The sequence below is a fragment of the Poromitra crassiceps genome, assembly GCF_964638095.1.
Source record: "Poromitra crassiceps genome assembly, chromosome: 11".
Taxonomy (NCBI): Eukaryota; Metazoa; Chordata; class Actinopteri; order Beryciformes; family Melamphaidae; genus Poromitra; species Poromitra crassiceps.
In genome coordinates, this window is record NC_139643.1 from 43712781 (window position 1) to 43728790 (window position 16010).

Sequence of the window (16010 nt, forward strand, 5' to 3'; positions counted from 1 at the left end):
GCACAGAATGTGTGTGTGTGTGTGTGTGTGTGTGTGTGTGTGTGTGTGTGCACGTGTCTGGAAGCCTCAGGCTCCAAAATCCCTGAATAAAGAGGCATTTTGCTCAATATCTGGTATGATCATCATGACATTCTTAACTTTTCTGGTGACCCCTGGACCCCATGACTGCCTTTGAAAACCACAATCTTAATTAAATCTGACATCTGACCAGAAACACTTATGGTAGATGATGTGTTGTCGCCACCTTGTGGTAGATTTTCAGAATGAAGTGTGACATAAAAATAAAAATATTGTACATTCCAATTCCCCCAACTAATGACACATTATTATTGGTCGAGTATGACCTTGGGTAGTGGTAGGCTACCTGTCCTACTAAAATTCACAAAATCCTACCGAGCTCACTTAAACTTTAGCCACTGTGATTTCCTTTTCGAGTCAAAAATCCACCCAGAGACAAGTTTTGAATTAAAATGTCTTTTATGCTTCCCCCCCCATGCTACTACAATCTAACGAGTCTATGCCTGGTCACACCGCCACTCTTTTCCTCTCATCACAGCTGCCAGCTCCAAGGTGCTGCAAGCGGCCATGCATCTGATTTGCACACGGTGGAGGGTGGTAGTCACAAGGCTTCAACAAATACTTAGGGCTGTTTGAACTCTGGGTTTGTGAAGATGTTCAGCGGCTGGTGAGACACTTTCAGAGGGGAGCCTGAAGAACCTGAAAACAGAAGAGAAAAGAAAAGAAACGCTGTCTAAATAGAGCAGCTAGATGAGAAGCCTCGAAAGAAAAAAAAATAGAAACTTCTACGGGTTTTAAAATATTGTAGCCTAGTTTTTTTTCCCCCGGCAGCCAGGATTTTCTGTGAAATTAACTAGCTAACTAGAACCAGAAATCCAGTCATGTTCAAGAAGAAGGATCCAGAGAGAGTTCCCCTGGTGACCAAACCGAAGAACATGTACACTGTTATGGGAAGGTAAGTAGCCTAAACTTTTAGCCTAATTTCTAACGCAGATTAGTCTACACTGTGTGGATAGACTGCCTATAGCCTAACGCTAGAGTTTTCTTTCATTCATGGCGATTGTTTCTGTTCAGCACTGCCACTAGGCAGTGTCTTTGCCCACGTTCCCTTGTTTAACCACTGGTTTTCCACACGGGTCTCTCTCTGCGGGGATTAGCAGTGCGCAAACTTGTTGGCTCATATTGTCGGGCTGCACGCTGCACTACATTGTTTATGAAGCAGAGAGAGGCAGTTCCGTTGTCATGCCGAGTTTTGCATCCCCACGTCCGAGTCGCGTCGCACACCTGCGCCACATTGATTTGCGCCTAGCAACCAGCAACCACTTTGTTTAGATACAAAGCACCTATTTCTTTCACCATTTTATGCTAATGGTGTGTGTAGCCTATAAAAAAAACAAGATGAAAATTATGTAGCAACAATAAATGTGTGACCTCACAGAGATACACATCCATCCATCCATCCATCCATCCATCCATCTCAAGTGTGATAAAAAAAAGTATTTTTCTTTCTTTCATGGTCTTTCAATTGCATTTGCACTTAATATTTCCTGACTGGAAAATAACATAGCACCACATAACACAATAACAGCTATATATATAAAAGGGAGCTAGGGCCCTGTTTGTTTGTCTGTCTGTCTGTCCCACTGATGACGTCATCAGTGATGTCATAAAAGCAGATGTGACATCATCAGTGATGGCATAAGAGTCACACTGATGAATTAAGATGTTGTGGATATCCCTTCTTACTGAGTTTGGGACAAGATTGTTGCTTTTTCCAACAATGTCATCAGTGATGTCATAAGAGCAAAATCAAGTCCCAGGGGCAGGCACTGAAAGAAGTGGGAGTCTAGCTTCAGACCCCCTGTCTTCAGCCATGGACAGCTCTGTATGTTGCCAGCTCCAGGACAGGTGATCCAGCATCCCTGAAGTATGCCATCAAGGAGCAGCCAGGGCGAGGCCGCACAACAACAACAACAAACGTTTGGATTGTCAATACATCAATATGGGGATTACAGTTGACTCTCATAATAAAAGCTTTGCATTTGCTTGGACCGTGGGAATGACAGGACGGTAGATGAGATACGGTTGGTTAATTTAATGACAATGGATGTTGTTCACTGGAGGTAAGAGTTAAACCTGTTCTGCAGAAAGAGTTTTTCACAATTAGATTAAGGATTAAATACATATCGCAGGTAGCCAATATCATACCAGTGATATTGTTTCTCTTTAGGAGGGAAACTTCTTCAACCATAAATCTCAATTTTCATGTAAATCTCCCTGAGACATCTCTGATACATGAAAAACACAAAGTCAGTACTGTAAAGTTACAGTATGTACAGTGGTAGGGTTGCAAGGCAGGTTAAGTTCATGAATAGCACAAGGTAGTTCCTGAAGAGCGTTCGTTATTTTGAGATCACGTTAAAGACAGGACGGGTCAACGTCACTGAATTTGAGTACAATTATGTGTTCGAAACAAAGCCAGTTTAAGTCTACACAGCCGTGTTCAAACAATCAGTTCAGGTGTGAGATCCTGGAGCATGGAATCGTTCTCTGGGAGAATAGAAGCTGATCCTAAATGTCAACTCCACCTCTAGGAAGCAGGAAGATTACCGCCAAAGAGTCACGTTCCTTTGGTTGCAGGCATAAACAGGCCTGACATTTGAAGTTAATAACCGGACCATCTACAGGCAAAACAAAAGGCAGTGGAACAGCGTCAATTACACGCTCAAACATGCTGAACGTAATCGTGGCCATTTAGGATTAATCTTGCGCTGCCCAGTCTTCAAGAACTACACACTCAGCGGTGCCTCAGCACGTTCCTGAGGATCATCAAGAACTATACACCCAGCGGTGCTTCAGGAGGTCCCTGAAGATCATCAAGACATATATACCCAGCTGTGCCTCAGGAGGTCCCTGAGGATCATCAAGGACCCAACTCACCTGCACAACAGCAAGTTCTCCCTCCAGCGCTCAGGGAGGAGATACAGGACCCCCAAATCACGCACCAGCCGGCTGAGGAATACCGTCTTCCCACAAGCAATAAGACTCATCAACAAATAACACACTCTCTCTCTCTCTCTCTCTCTCTCACACTCACACTCACACTCACACACACACACACACACACACACACACACACACACACTTTCTCGTAGAAGTTTGGAGTGCAATATTGACTCGCACCTTTCATTTCATTGCACCTTGCACTTCCTTTGCTACTGTTCATTGTTTTTTTCTTTTCAAAGTTACATACATGTATTATTGCTCTTGTGTGTTTCTGCCCTGTGTGTGTGTGTGTGTGTGTGTGTGTGTGTGTGTGTGTGTGTGTGTGTGTGTGTGTGTGTGTGTGTGTGTGTGTGTGTGTGTGTGTGTGTGTGTGTGTGTGTGTGTGTGTGTGTGTGTGCAAACATACATTGGCAAAATAAAGGATTCTGATTCTGAAACACAATAGATAGTATTGCAGAATGGATGGTTACAGACTATTGGATTCAACACACTTTTATCTTTGCAAATGACAAGTGAAGCAGGATTAAAAAAAGAAAATCTTGTTTTTTTTTGTTTTAGATATCACAAGTTAGTGCCTTGATTCTGTGGCTTTGAACTTGGGGTGAATGTTTATTGTAGAAAAGGTCCAGGGAGATTCCACAATGACATAAGTCACTCCGAATGGTTGAAACACAGTATTAGGCAGTACTTGCTGTTGTGTGCGCATATCATCTTAACTTGCATTTCTTCTGATTGTAATGATTCATCAGCACGCACAACCAGCAGGAGGCGCTGCAGAAAGACGCCACCGGCGGCACAAACCATTGCCATGACAACAGCCGTGCTCAGGAGGATCGTGAGCGAGAGAAGAAAGTTGCCCAGAAGAGGCTGTACGTGGTTTCTGCCGTCTGCCTGATCTTCATGATCGGAGAGATCCTAGGTGAGTCTTTACCAGTAGATCTTCCAGAACTAGAAGATTACTCTACCGACATCAGTCTGTTGGCTCTTCGGTCTATACCTGAAGATTGGCTATTAAGAAGTTGATTGTGATGCTTTGATCATATTATTCACATGCTGGTGTAGTCAGTGCTCTTGTAACCTGCGTTGTGTACGGTAGTCCCCCGCAGCTGGCAATCGAACTCGCAACCTCCGACATGGGAGGCGGATGCTCGAGCAAGGAGGCTAAAACCTATAGCATCTGTCACTAGAGCGTCTCTTAAAGGGACACTTCGCCGAAAAACAATGCTGATTTATTTTGTACATGATCTCACACATATCTGGAAATGGTTTTGCAGACATTCAGTTTGACAGTTATTGAGAGTTGATTTGAGTTAAGTTGTGGACCAGTGATATGATTTGTGCATGAGTGACATCACTGGTCCACAACTGAACTCAAATCAACTGTACCGTTTGTACAGAATGTATTTTTTACACAGAATGTAAATTTTGTATGTGATTGAAACTATGCAAATTGTTTGATGTCTTGAAACCATGCAAGTTGTTTGACCCCAGGAAGAATAGCTGCAGCTCTGCTGTAGCTAATGGGGATCTTAAATAAAGACAAAGACAACTCTCAATATACACTGTCAAACTAAATCGAATGTCTGCAAAACTGTTGACAGTGTTCGGATATCTGTGAGACCACATGCAAATGAATGATGCAGCATTGTTTTTCGGAGAAGTGTCCCTTTAAGAGAAGGTCTAGCGACAGATGGCTGCATTCCAAACAGCGAGTAGTTCCCAGCGAAGTGCGCTGCACAGGGTATTCAGTCTTAACACGGCTAAATGCCCTGTGCAGTGCACTTCGCTGGGACCTACTAGCTGATTGGAACACAGTCAGGGAGTGAGGTTTACTCACTGCACTCTCTCTCCCCCTGCAGGTGGGTATTTTGCGGGCAGCCTGGCGGTGATGACGGACGCTGCGCACCTGCTGGTGGACTTCACCAGCTTCATCATCAGCCTGTGTTCGCTCTGGCTCTCCTCCAGACCCGCCACACACAAGCTCAGCTACGGCTGGCACCGTGCAGGTAAGGCCTAGTTTCTACCAGGAGCTGCACCGTGCAGGTAAGGCCTAGTTTCTACCAGGAGCTGCACCGTGCAGGTAAGGCCTAGTTTCTATTAGGAGCTGCACCATGCAGGTAAGGCCTAGTTTCTACCAGGAGCTGCACCATGCAGGTAAGGCCTAGTTTCTACCAGGAGCTGCACCGTGCAGGTAAGGCCTAGTTTCTACCAGGAGCTGCACCGTGCAGGTAAGGCCTAGTTTCTACCAGGAGCTGCACCATGCAGGTAAGGCCTAGTTTCTACCAGGAGCTGCACCATGCAGGTAAGGCCTAGTTTCTACCAGGAGCTGCACCGTGCAGGTAAGGCCTAGTTTCTACCAGAAGCTGCACCGTACAGGTAAGGCCTAGTTTATACCAGGAGCTGCACCGTGCAGGTAAGGCCTAGTTTCTACCAGGAGCTGCACCGTGCAGGTAAGGCCTAGTTTCTACCAGGAGCTGCACCATGCAGGTAAGGCCTAGTCTCTACCAGGAGCTGCACCATGCAGGTAAGGCCTAGTTTCTACCAGGAGCTCAGCACCATGCAGGTAAGGCCTAGTCTCTACCAGGAGCTGCACCATGCAGGTAAGGCCTAGTTTCTACCAGGAGCTGCACCGTGCAGGTAAGGCCTAGTTTCTACCAGAAGCTGCACCGTGCAGGTAAGGCCTAGTTTCTACCAGGAGCTGCACCGTGCAGGTAAGGCCTAGTTTCTACCAGGAGCTGCACCGTGCAGGTAAGGCCTAGTTTCTACCAGGAGCTGCACCGTGCAGGTAAGGCCTAGTTTCTACCAGGAGCTGCACCGTGCAGGTAAGGCCTAGTTTCTACCAGGAGCTGCACCGTGCAGGTAAGGCCTAGTTTCTACCAGGAGCTGCACCGTGCAGGTAAGGCCTAGTTTCTATGAGGAGCTGCACCGTGCAGGTAAGGCCTAGTTTCTACCAGAAGCTGCACCATGCAGGTAAGGCCTAGTTTCTACCAGAAGCTGCTGCATTTCTGTTGCACTTGGCAAGATGTTGCTGTAAACACCCAGGCATCCTATCTATCAGAGAAACACGATCCCTCCATATTGAAACCCCATATACAGTTGCCCTAGTTGCCCAAATGAAATTCTGGTCTCATGCTGCCTTCTAGACAACTGGGACCTTCGGATTTTCCGTCCTCCTACTAGAAAAAGTGCACTGGAATGCCGCTCAAAGTCTGAGCTCCGACTGGAAAACCCGGGGGGAAAAAGTCTACCCCGACTAGGCTGGGAATCAGTTGTCTTGATGTCACACAACAATGGCCGCAACAATGGAGTATGTAGTCCAAAGTATGAAGTGCCTAAAATGTACAGTATAATAGAGTCTGTTACCTTATGCGTCGTCGTCGCTCCTCATTTTCGTTTAAATATGCAAGGAGGGTGCTCCGCTCGTTAAGCTGTCTTGCTACTTGGCAAACAGAAAAAAGTTTGTTGCGGTTTGCCATGTTTCTTGTTTGCGTTTTGCCTTTGTGCACTGGAATGCTTTGAAGGTGGGGGGTGGGACTTTTTCTTTTTCTTTTTAATCCCTTTTTCTCCCCAATTGTACTTTGCCAATTACTCCCCCTGCTGCCCTGGGCACTGCTCCACCCTCTGCTGATCTGGGGAGAGCCAAAACTAGCACCATGCTTCCTCCGAGTAGCCAGCCGCTTCTTTTCACCTGACAGCTTGAGCCTCACCGGTAGGACGTAGCACTTGGGAGGATCACGCTATTCCAACCAGTTCCCTTCATCTCTGAACAGGCGCCCTGACTGACCAGAGGAGGCGCTAGTGCAGCGACCAGGACCAAATACCCTCAAACCGGCTTCCCTCCCGCAGACACAAGCTAATTGTGGCTGTATGGACGCCCAACCGGCGACCAAGCCGGAGGAAACACGAGGATGCGAACCTGTGCCCCTCGGGTTGGTAGGCAGGGACTTTAGCGCTACACTACCTGGACACCCAGGGGGTGGGACTTTTCCACTGGGAAACACCCACGTCCCAGTAGTCTGCAAGGCAGCATAAGGTATGGACACTGGTGGGATGTCTTCAACAGGTAAAGTCACATGATTTAAGCAATGTGATGGAGCAGGGCGAGGTGAGGCGTCTCGCTCAAAGACACTTTGACAAGAGAGACGGCTGTTGATGGACACATCTGCTGTACGAATTCAAACCTTTTAATCATGGGGTTATGACTTAATTTTTTTTTGCTTTTATTATTGTCATTTTAATTCTATTATTTCTTGGAAAGCACAATTAAAATATTGTGTTGTTTCTCTTGCTTCCTCTGCCCCCCCTCCTCCCCCTTCCCTTCCTGTAGAGATCCTCGGGGCGCTGCTGTCAGTGTTCACCATCTGGCTGGTAACAGGTGTGTTGGTTTACCTGGCCATAGAGCGCCTCATCGACGATAACTACACCATCAATGGCACCGTCATGCTCATTACCTCTGGGTGCGCTGTGTTCGCCAACATAATGTGAGTAAAACAAGCAGACTCCAACTATCCTCATTATCGATTAATCTGTCAATCATTTTCTCAATTCATCGATTTGTTGTTCGGTCCAGTGGTTCTCAAACCTTTTCACGCCAAGGACACCGAAACGGACACAAATTAGACCACAATAAGATGTTGTCCCAGGGTCCCCCATCTCATAAGATTTTAGTTTTTGTGATGACCCTCTGACTCTCCTGTGGCCCTATCTTGCAGGAGCCCGGAGTTGGGTTTGTTAGCTGTACCTGAGCCTGGTGCACTCATTTGGGCCTTCAGACTAGTGTCGTCTAGAGAGAGAGGCCATTTTCAGACTAGGAGGCCAAATCTGATTTGTGAACTTTAATGACCTATTAATGATTCTATCCAGATTGGTTTTATGAGTCTGGACGCTCTGATTGAAGTCTGATTTGTGTCACTTGTCCCAAACCACATATGGAGGTCTGGACACACAGATCCGACCTGAACACTTGCCCAAATCAAATTTGTGGCAGTGTGGACACACTCCCAAATCAGATTTGGGAAACCAATCAAGATAATGATGATTAATGACTTTAGCAGCCAATCGGATTTGCCTGTAATGTAAACATGGCCAGAGTGGCGTCAGCGGAGGACCAAAATGCGAGACTCATTAGCTAATGAACAGCCAGGAAGGGGCCTCGCGCTACTTTTGCATGCTAAAATAAAGCTGATAATGTACAATTTTATTCAAGAAAAAAAAACTTTCAAAGTACAACACAAACTGTCCATTTTGCTGCAACTCGACAGTGCTGCTTAATCCAGGACCTTACTTCCTGGAACTCTTGAGAGTAAAAAACTGGCCCATTGGAGTGAATGGAGATGTTGCGACTCTTCTTACACGGCTCTGCTTCAGACCATTCGGTCTCTCTCCCTCCTCACCGATGCACCTTTGTTCTGTTCGTTTGGCTAATGTAGTTTGTGTTGTCTAAGTTTTTCCCCTTAGTTAATAAATGATTGTATTTAATTGTATGTATTGAGTAGGAGGGTCGTCACACTTGTACACATTTTATGACACAAAGTGTATCAAACCTGTGACCAAAAATACATTTGTCATTGTGTTATTTATGGTTGGACTCTAATGAAACTAAATTATTACCCTTTTTGTTGGAGACCCCCTGGAACCCCCTCAAGTACCCCTGGGGTCCCCGGACCCCACTTTGAGAACCACTTTTTTAGGGTATAAAATGTGAAAGAATTGTGAAAAATGTTGATAAGCTTTTCCCCAAAGCTCAAGATGACATCCTCAAATGTCTTGTCTTCTCCACAACCCATTCAGTTGACTGTCATAGAGGGGTAAAGAAACCACAAAATATTCAAATCAAAAATGCTAATTTTGTATTTGTCTCTTAAATATTACCGTAGTCTAAACAATGAATTGATCATAAAAAATAGTTGCAGATGAATTTTCTGTTGATCGACTAATCAATCGAAATAATAGAGCTGACACGATGAGTCAGCTCTATTATTTCATCTTTTTTACACTCTCCAAAAATGACTTGTCCCCTCTCTAAACAGTATGGCCCTCACCCTTCACCAGTCCGGGCATGGTCACAGCCACGGCGGGCTCAGCTCACATGGGCACAGCCATGGTCACAAGGAGGAGAAGGGACACTCCCACCTCTCCAACCACGCCCACTCCACTGACGACCACGGGGATGTGGAGCGGAAAGGGGCAGAGCACGGTATGTTGCCAGGGATCAGGAGGAGCTTCAGATGATTGTGGTGTTACAGAGCTGTCAAAACTTCCAGTCAGTCATAATGATCAACAGTCAATTTGACAAGATGTCAGTAAATCTCTAATAATCAAGGAAAATGGAAATATGAAACATTCAAATAAATCTGCTCAGGAGGCACTAATAACTGCAACTCTTTCACTTCTTATTTTGTAATGTTATATTCTTCAAAGGGCGGGTAATCATTCATTGCATCATATGTTCTAGTTTTCTCTCACAGGTTTTGAAGCCAAATGTACTCAGTTAAAGGGGGTACTTGGATGAAATCAGGGAATGGGGTACTGAACGCCAACAAGATTAAGAATCACTGATATAGGAGACACAAAAGCAGTTGTCTCTCAGCTCAACTTTTTTCCATTATAATCCACAGTATAATTAGCTTTACAGCATGCAGGCTAACTGAAGCACCGTGTCCTGTCTCACTGAAGTGCCATGTCCTGTCTCACTGAAGTGCCATGTCCTGTCTCACTGAAGCACTGTGTCCTGTCTCACTGAAGCACTGTGTCCTGTCTCACTGAAGCACCGTGTCCTGTCTCACTGAAGTGCCATGTCCTGTCTCACTGAAGTGCCATGTCCTGCCTCACTGAAGCACTGTGTCCTGTCTCACTGAAGTGCCACGTCCTGTCTCACTGAAGCACTGTGTCCTGTCTCACTGAAGCACTGTGTCCTGTCTCACTGAAGCACTGTGTCCTGTCTCACTGAAGCACTGTGTCCTGTCTCACTGAAGCACCGTGTCCTGTCTCACTGAAGTGCCATGTCCTGTCTCACTGAAGCACTGTGTCCTGTCTCACTGAAGTGCCACGTCCTGTCTCACTGAAGCACTGTGTCCTGTCTCACTGAAGCACTGTGTCCTGTCTCACTGAAGCACTATGTCCTGTCTCACTGAAGCACCGTGTCCTGTCTCACTGAAGTGCCATGTCCTGTCTCACTGAAGCACTGTGTCCTGTCTCACTGAAGCACTGTGTCCTGTCTCACTGAAGCACTATGTCCTGTCTCACTGAAGCACCGTGTCCTGTCTCACTGAAGCACTGTGTCCTGTCTCACTGAAGTGCCACGTCCTGTCTCACTGAAGCACTGTGTCCTGTCTCACTGAAGCACTGTGTCCTGTCTCACTGAAGCACTATGTCCTGTCTCACTGAAGCACCGTGTCCTGTCTCACTGAAGTGCCATGTCCTATCTCACTGAAGCACTGTGTCCTGTCTCACTGAAGCACTGTGTCCTGTCTCACTGAAGCACTATGTCCTGTCTCACTGAAGCACTGTGTCCTGTCTCACTGAAGCACTATGTCCTGTCTCACTGAAGCACCGTGTCCTGTCTCACTGAAGTGCCATGTCCTGTCTCACTGAAGCACTGTGTCCTGTCTCACTGAAGTGCCACGTCCTGTCTCACTGAAGCACTATGTCCTGTCTCACTGAAGCACCGTGTCCTGTCTCACTGAAGTGCCATGTCCTGCCTCACTGAAGCACTGTGTCCTGTCTCACTGAAGCACTGTGTCCTGTCTCACTGAAGCGTTGTCTCACTGTCATGTTTGTGTGACAGGAGGAAGGGCCCAGCAGGCCAATGCCAGCGTGCGAGCGGCCTTCGTCCACGTGGTGGGAGACCTTCTGCAGAGCCTCAGTGTGCTGGTCAGCGCCTTCATCATCTTCTTCAAGGTTAGAACTCACTCTCTCTCTGTGTGTGTGTGTCCGCTAATAGTAACCGGGGCCTTTATTTACTGAGCCGCAGAGAGCCCCCGTCCTATATTAGAGCAGAGGCCTGTATTCGAGTGAGGCCTTTATTTCTTAATATTAAACTCTCATGGACATACTCCTTTATTTTCATGACTTTTATTGCAAAATATTGCATAAAACCAAACAACGCAAATAAATATTGGTGGTCACTCACTCACTCAGTATCCTCCTCATCTAGTATGTCGGTATCCTCCGCGTCCTCATCATCATCAACATCATCCAGAACAACAAGTTCATTGTTGACCAGTTCCTCTTCATCTTCCTCATCCTCGGCTGCCTGTCTGTTCTCCTGGTCCCGCTAACGCAGCTGGGCGAGAGCCTCCCGTCCAGCGGCGCAGGGCTGTCCCTGCTTGAAGCAGTGGATGAGGTTGTCTTGACTCCCGTCAGTTTTCACAGACTGTCCACAAACTTGGAAGGACTTTTTGATCAGATCCTTGTCCAGCTTGTCCCAGGCGGCGATCACCCAGTCCACAAGCAGGCGTCGAGCAGGCGCTTTTAGGTTTCCACCTCCAGCTGTGTACTGCTTATCTGCGTCCCCAGCTATCCACTCGTCGTAGGCATCGTGCAGGCTCTGCTTGAAGGGCTGATTCCACATCACACTGTACCAAATGTTCCGCTGCATATTGCACAACGCTCTCTTTAAACTTAACGTCAAACTTTCGTCTGGTTCGTTTGGTCGGTGCCATGTTTGTCTTGTCTGCGTTACGTCCGGTTACGTCACACGGTAGATGCGTTGTGTTATGGGAAATTTACAGAACCATATTCTGCTCCTTCGTTTGTTTGTTTTTTGGACCCGGCCTGTATTGAGGGAGGGGCCTTTATTTGTCCGTGCAGGCCGTGCCCCCGTCCTATATTAGAGCAGAGGCCAGTAATGGAATAGAGGCCACTAATAGAGGAAATTTGAGTAATACAGTAATAGTGACTGACAGTCTTATCTGTCTTTAACACTGCAATTGGTATTGAACCCTCTGTTTGTTTTTTCCAGCCAGAATATAAGATGGCCGACCCCATCTGCACCTTCCTATTCTCCATATTTGTCTTGGGCACCACCGTCACCATCATGAGAGATATCCTCACTGTCCTGATGGAAGGTAAGGCAGCAGGCGCCCACATTTGTGAGTAGAAAGTGAGATAAATAGATTTGCAGGGCATCGTACAGATTTGCAGGGCATCGTACATCTTGTGATACTCCTCAGCGCCTCACCCGCCTGTCATTTCTCTCTCTGATTCACTTTCACACTCTCTCTGCCTCTCTCTCTCTCTCTCTCTCTCTCTCTCACTCACTCACTCACTCACTCACTCACTCACTCTCTCACTCCCTCCTATCCAGGCACTCCAGCAGGGGTGAGATACAGCGAAGTGCGGGATCGTCTGCTAGCGGTGACGGGGGTACAGGCGGTCCACAACCTTCACATCTGGGCCCTCACCATGAACCAGGCTGTACTGACGGCGCACGTAGCCATAGGTGAGAGGAACTTGCCATGCAGGTTTTCTAGGGGCCTAGCTGGTGAGAAACGTTTGCCTCTTAAGTTGAAATTCTGTCTCGTGTGTCTGAAATGTGTTTAGCAAACCAAACTTAAATTCTACACATAGCGGACAGTGCAGGGGGTAAAACAAAGAATGGAGCCTACTACTTTGAGCTCGGTACACAGCAAGCAAGCGAGCCTGTCGACAATGACGAGCACTTTCTTGTAAAACATACCTGGACTCCAACAAAGAAAGCTTCAGATAGTTTTCTCTCCTCCGAGCGCTCGCGCCATTTACATCTATAAGACCCGCAGATGGTAACGTAATTCCCTGGAATGCGAGACTTAACGAGCCAGTTACATGGCGTTGCATTCTTAGACATTGCCGTTTGCTTTTATTTGGTATGTTACATACAATTGGCTAAATTATTAGTTCATTCAGAGTTAGATGATATTGGAGCAGCCAGCCATTTTATTTTTTTAGCGACCACACAAACGGGTCAAATGGGTGTGGCTACATAAGGCGAATAAACCTACAACAATGCTTTGAGTAACATTCATTTAGATTTGCAAGGCCTTCTTTCACCCTCTTTTCTTCACCGGCGGAGGGCCAAAGCGCTTCTTTAAGTTGTGTCGATGCATAAACATGGTTTTCCTTTTTTCCACAGATGACTCCGTGGACGCTCAGTCAGTCCTGAGGGAAATGACACAGGCCTGTTTCTCCTCCTACAACTTCCACTCCGTTACCATTCAGATGGAGAGGCAGGCCGACCTCAAGCCCGGCTGCACGCTGTGTGAAGACCCCAAGATGTAGGAATCATCTGAGCCCCTCCAAAGAGCCACTGGAGGCCCAGAGGAATGATGCGAAGCTCCAAGGCCATGCTTTTATAGTTGCTGTGACCGGTGGTCAGTCATGTAGTCTTTGGTTGTTCTGCAGCACTGGTCATTGCACCCTTAGGTGGTTTTGTTTTTCAGTGTGACAGTCACTCCACAGTCACATGACTGCCGTATGGGAATAGTTCTGTGCACACATTCCCAAAGAAGTGATTATTGAACTGATTGGAAAGACACATTTGGAGAAAACAGACCTTGTAACTGATTTTAAGTGCTTTACCCTCCTCAACCCCCCTTGTTATGTATTAACATGTCTACAACTCTGTATTAATTAGTTAGCTTGGCTTTTTAAGTGTTTATGTTAAATGGAGGTCACTATGCACTGTACTGTAAAGCAGCCATTCATATTTCATGAGTCTATGCATGCTGGATAATCACGTGCTCTGAATGATTGCTAATTTATACTTCCATTCACTATCCTAATCAAACGTTTTAACCACTGTTTGTTTACTATTAGTTTACTGTCGTTTACTATTGTCTGTATTATTACTGTATCAACGTCTGACACTGTATAAAGAGACACCCATTTGCACAGAGTTTGGGACATGTAAACACAGACAAATTAATATATAGGCTACATGGATTGTTACGCCAGCAACTTGAGAAGTACTGTACATGGATAGCATCAATTGTATTTGAATACATTGCCATGGCCTATACAGTTGTAAAGAACCGGTTCAATAAATCTTTTTCAAATACTCTCTCTCTCTCTGTAATGGGCTTTGTTTTGACTCTGATGGCAAGAAAAATACACATTCATATGTCTGTGCAATAATAACTAAATAACACAGTTATACAGTTTGCAAATATGACCAAGTTCCATCTCGTGCTTGTTGATTTAATGGTTGTTTTGCATCTGCTGCTCACGTTATGAACACAAGATCTTGCGACAATCCAACTGGCTTGCAAGGTTATGAATGTTAGCTCTCCACTAGGCTATATATTAATCTGATCACTAGGACTACATGCTTGCAAGTAGTCTACTGTTTGTTGATCCCACGTACAATTATGTAAAATTCCCATTAGGCTATGTCTCTTGTTTGACAGAAAATCTGATGTTGGTGATTTTGTAATTATGAAAATGACGGGACACATTTTATAATATTCAATCTTTTTATTTTACCCCTAAGATTTTACATCAGTAACAGTAATGCAGAACCCCCCCCCCCCCGAGACCCCCTTCCCCGATCTGCTCCTTCAGTGCCGCAAGGCACTCTGGGTCTTTTACCGTGACGTGTTCGCCTCTTTTAAATACATCCATGGTTGGCTAGTGTCGAAATCACGCGACCATGACCCACCGTCGACGTCATCAAGCTGCATGCCACCGCGGACGGAGGTAGATAGGTGATCGTTTTAGCTGTGAAGCTAACGGAGCTAACGTTGTTGGAGCTTTGAAGAACAACGTTTGTCAGTAAAACGTTCAGGAGGAAACGTCTAGCGTAATCTCCAAAACCTGACCTGAGCGTTGGTGAACTAGCGTTGGTGAACTAGCGACTAACTAACTAACTGCGGCTGTTGAAAATATATTTGGGCTGTTTGAAAGAAAATAGCAGAGTACGAGGAGGACGCTTCTTTGCAGACCATCAGATCTTCCCACTCCACTGAGTTGACTGCTTCTGAAGAGGGAAATGGAGTGTAACAAGTTAACAATTCAGTCTGATATCAGGCTAGAATCTTCTCGTTCCAAAAAGAACGAGCAACAAGGAAAGCTGTTGGACACTGTTTTAAATCCTGTAGTGCGGTTACACAGAGTAGCCGTACCTCCAGACTTCCAGCAGCTGTTGGTCATTAAAGAAGAAGTTCCCCCTGAGCTGCAGGAGTGGAGCCCCAGTCTGGACCAGGAGGGCCCAGAGACCCCTAAAGAGGAACTTCAGGAGGACCAAGAGCCCCCACATATTAAAGAGGAACAGGAGGAACTGTGTACCAGTCAGAAGGCAGAGCAGCTTCAGGAGGACCCAGAGCCCCCACACATTAAAGAGGAACAGGAGGAAATCTGGATCAGTCAGGAGGCAGAGCAGCTTCAGGAGGACCAAGAGCCCCCACACATTAAAGAGGAACAGGAGGAAATTTGGATCAGTCAGAAGGGAGAGCAGCTTGAAGGGCCGGAGGACGCCCATATCACCCAGTCCCCATTCACTGTCTACACTGTCCCTGTGGAGAGTGAAGATGATGAAGAGAAACCTCCGTCCTCACAGCTTCATCAAAACCAAACTGAGGAGAACAGAGAGGCAGAGCCTCTAGCTAGCAACTCAACTGAACAGATGCAAACAGAAGCTGATGGAGACTGTGGAATGAGAGTCCACACAGGAGAGAAGCCGAAGCCATTTAATTGCTCAGTCTGTGGTAAGAGTTTTAGTCGTAAAGGAAAGTTGAACAGACACATGATAGTCCACACAGGAGAGAAGCCATTTAAATGTTCAGTCTGTGATAACAGTTTTAGTCATAAAGGAAACTTGAAAGAGCACATCAAAGTCCACACAGGAGAGAAGCCATTTAATTGCTCAGTCTGTGGTAAAGGCTTTCGTCATAAAGGACACTTGAACGAACACATGAGAGTCCACACAGGAGAGAAGCCATTTAATTGCTCAGTCTGTGATAACAGTTTTAGTCATAAAGGACACTTGAACGAACACATGAGAGTCCACACAG

General features: G+C 46.2%; 1 protein-coding gene across 1 annotated transcript; it reads left to right on the plus strand.

Moving 5' to 3' along the window:
* The first annotated feature begins 653 nt into the window (after positions 1–653).
* Positions 654–14031, plus strand: slc30a8 (solute carrier family 30 member 8). The gene is made up of 9 exons (XM_083645578.1): positions 654–973; positions 3774–3943; positions 4884–5030; positions 7352–7505; positions 9054–9220; positions 10811–10923; positions 11987–12092; positions 12332–12466; positions 13136–14031. Exons 1-9 carry the CDS (start codon positions 900–902, stop codon positions 13279–13281), a joined length of 1212 nt encoding a protein of 403 aa, XP_083501704.1. The 5' UTR covers positions 654–899; the 3' UTR covers positions 13282–14031.
* The last annotated feature ends 1979 nt before the right edge of the window (positions 14032–16010 follow it).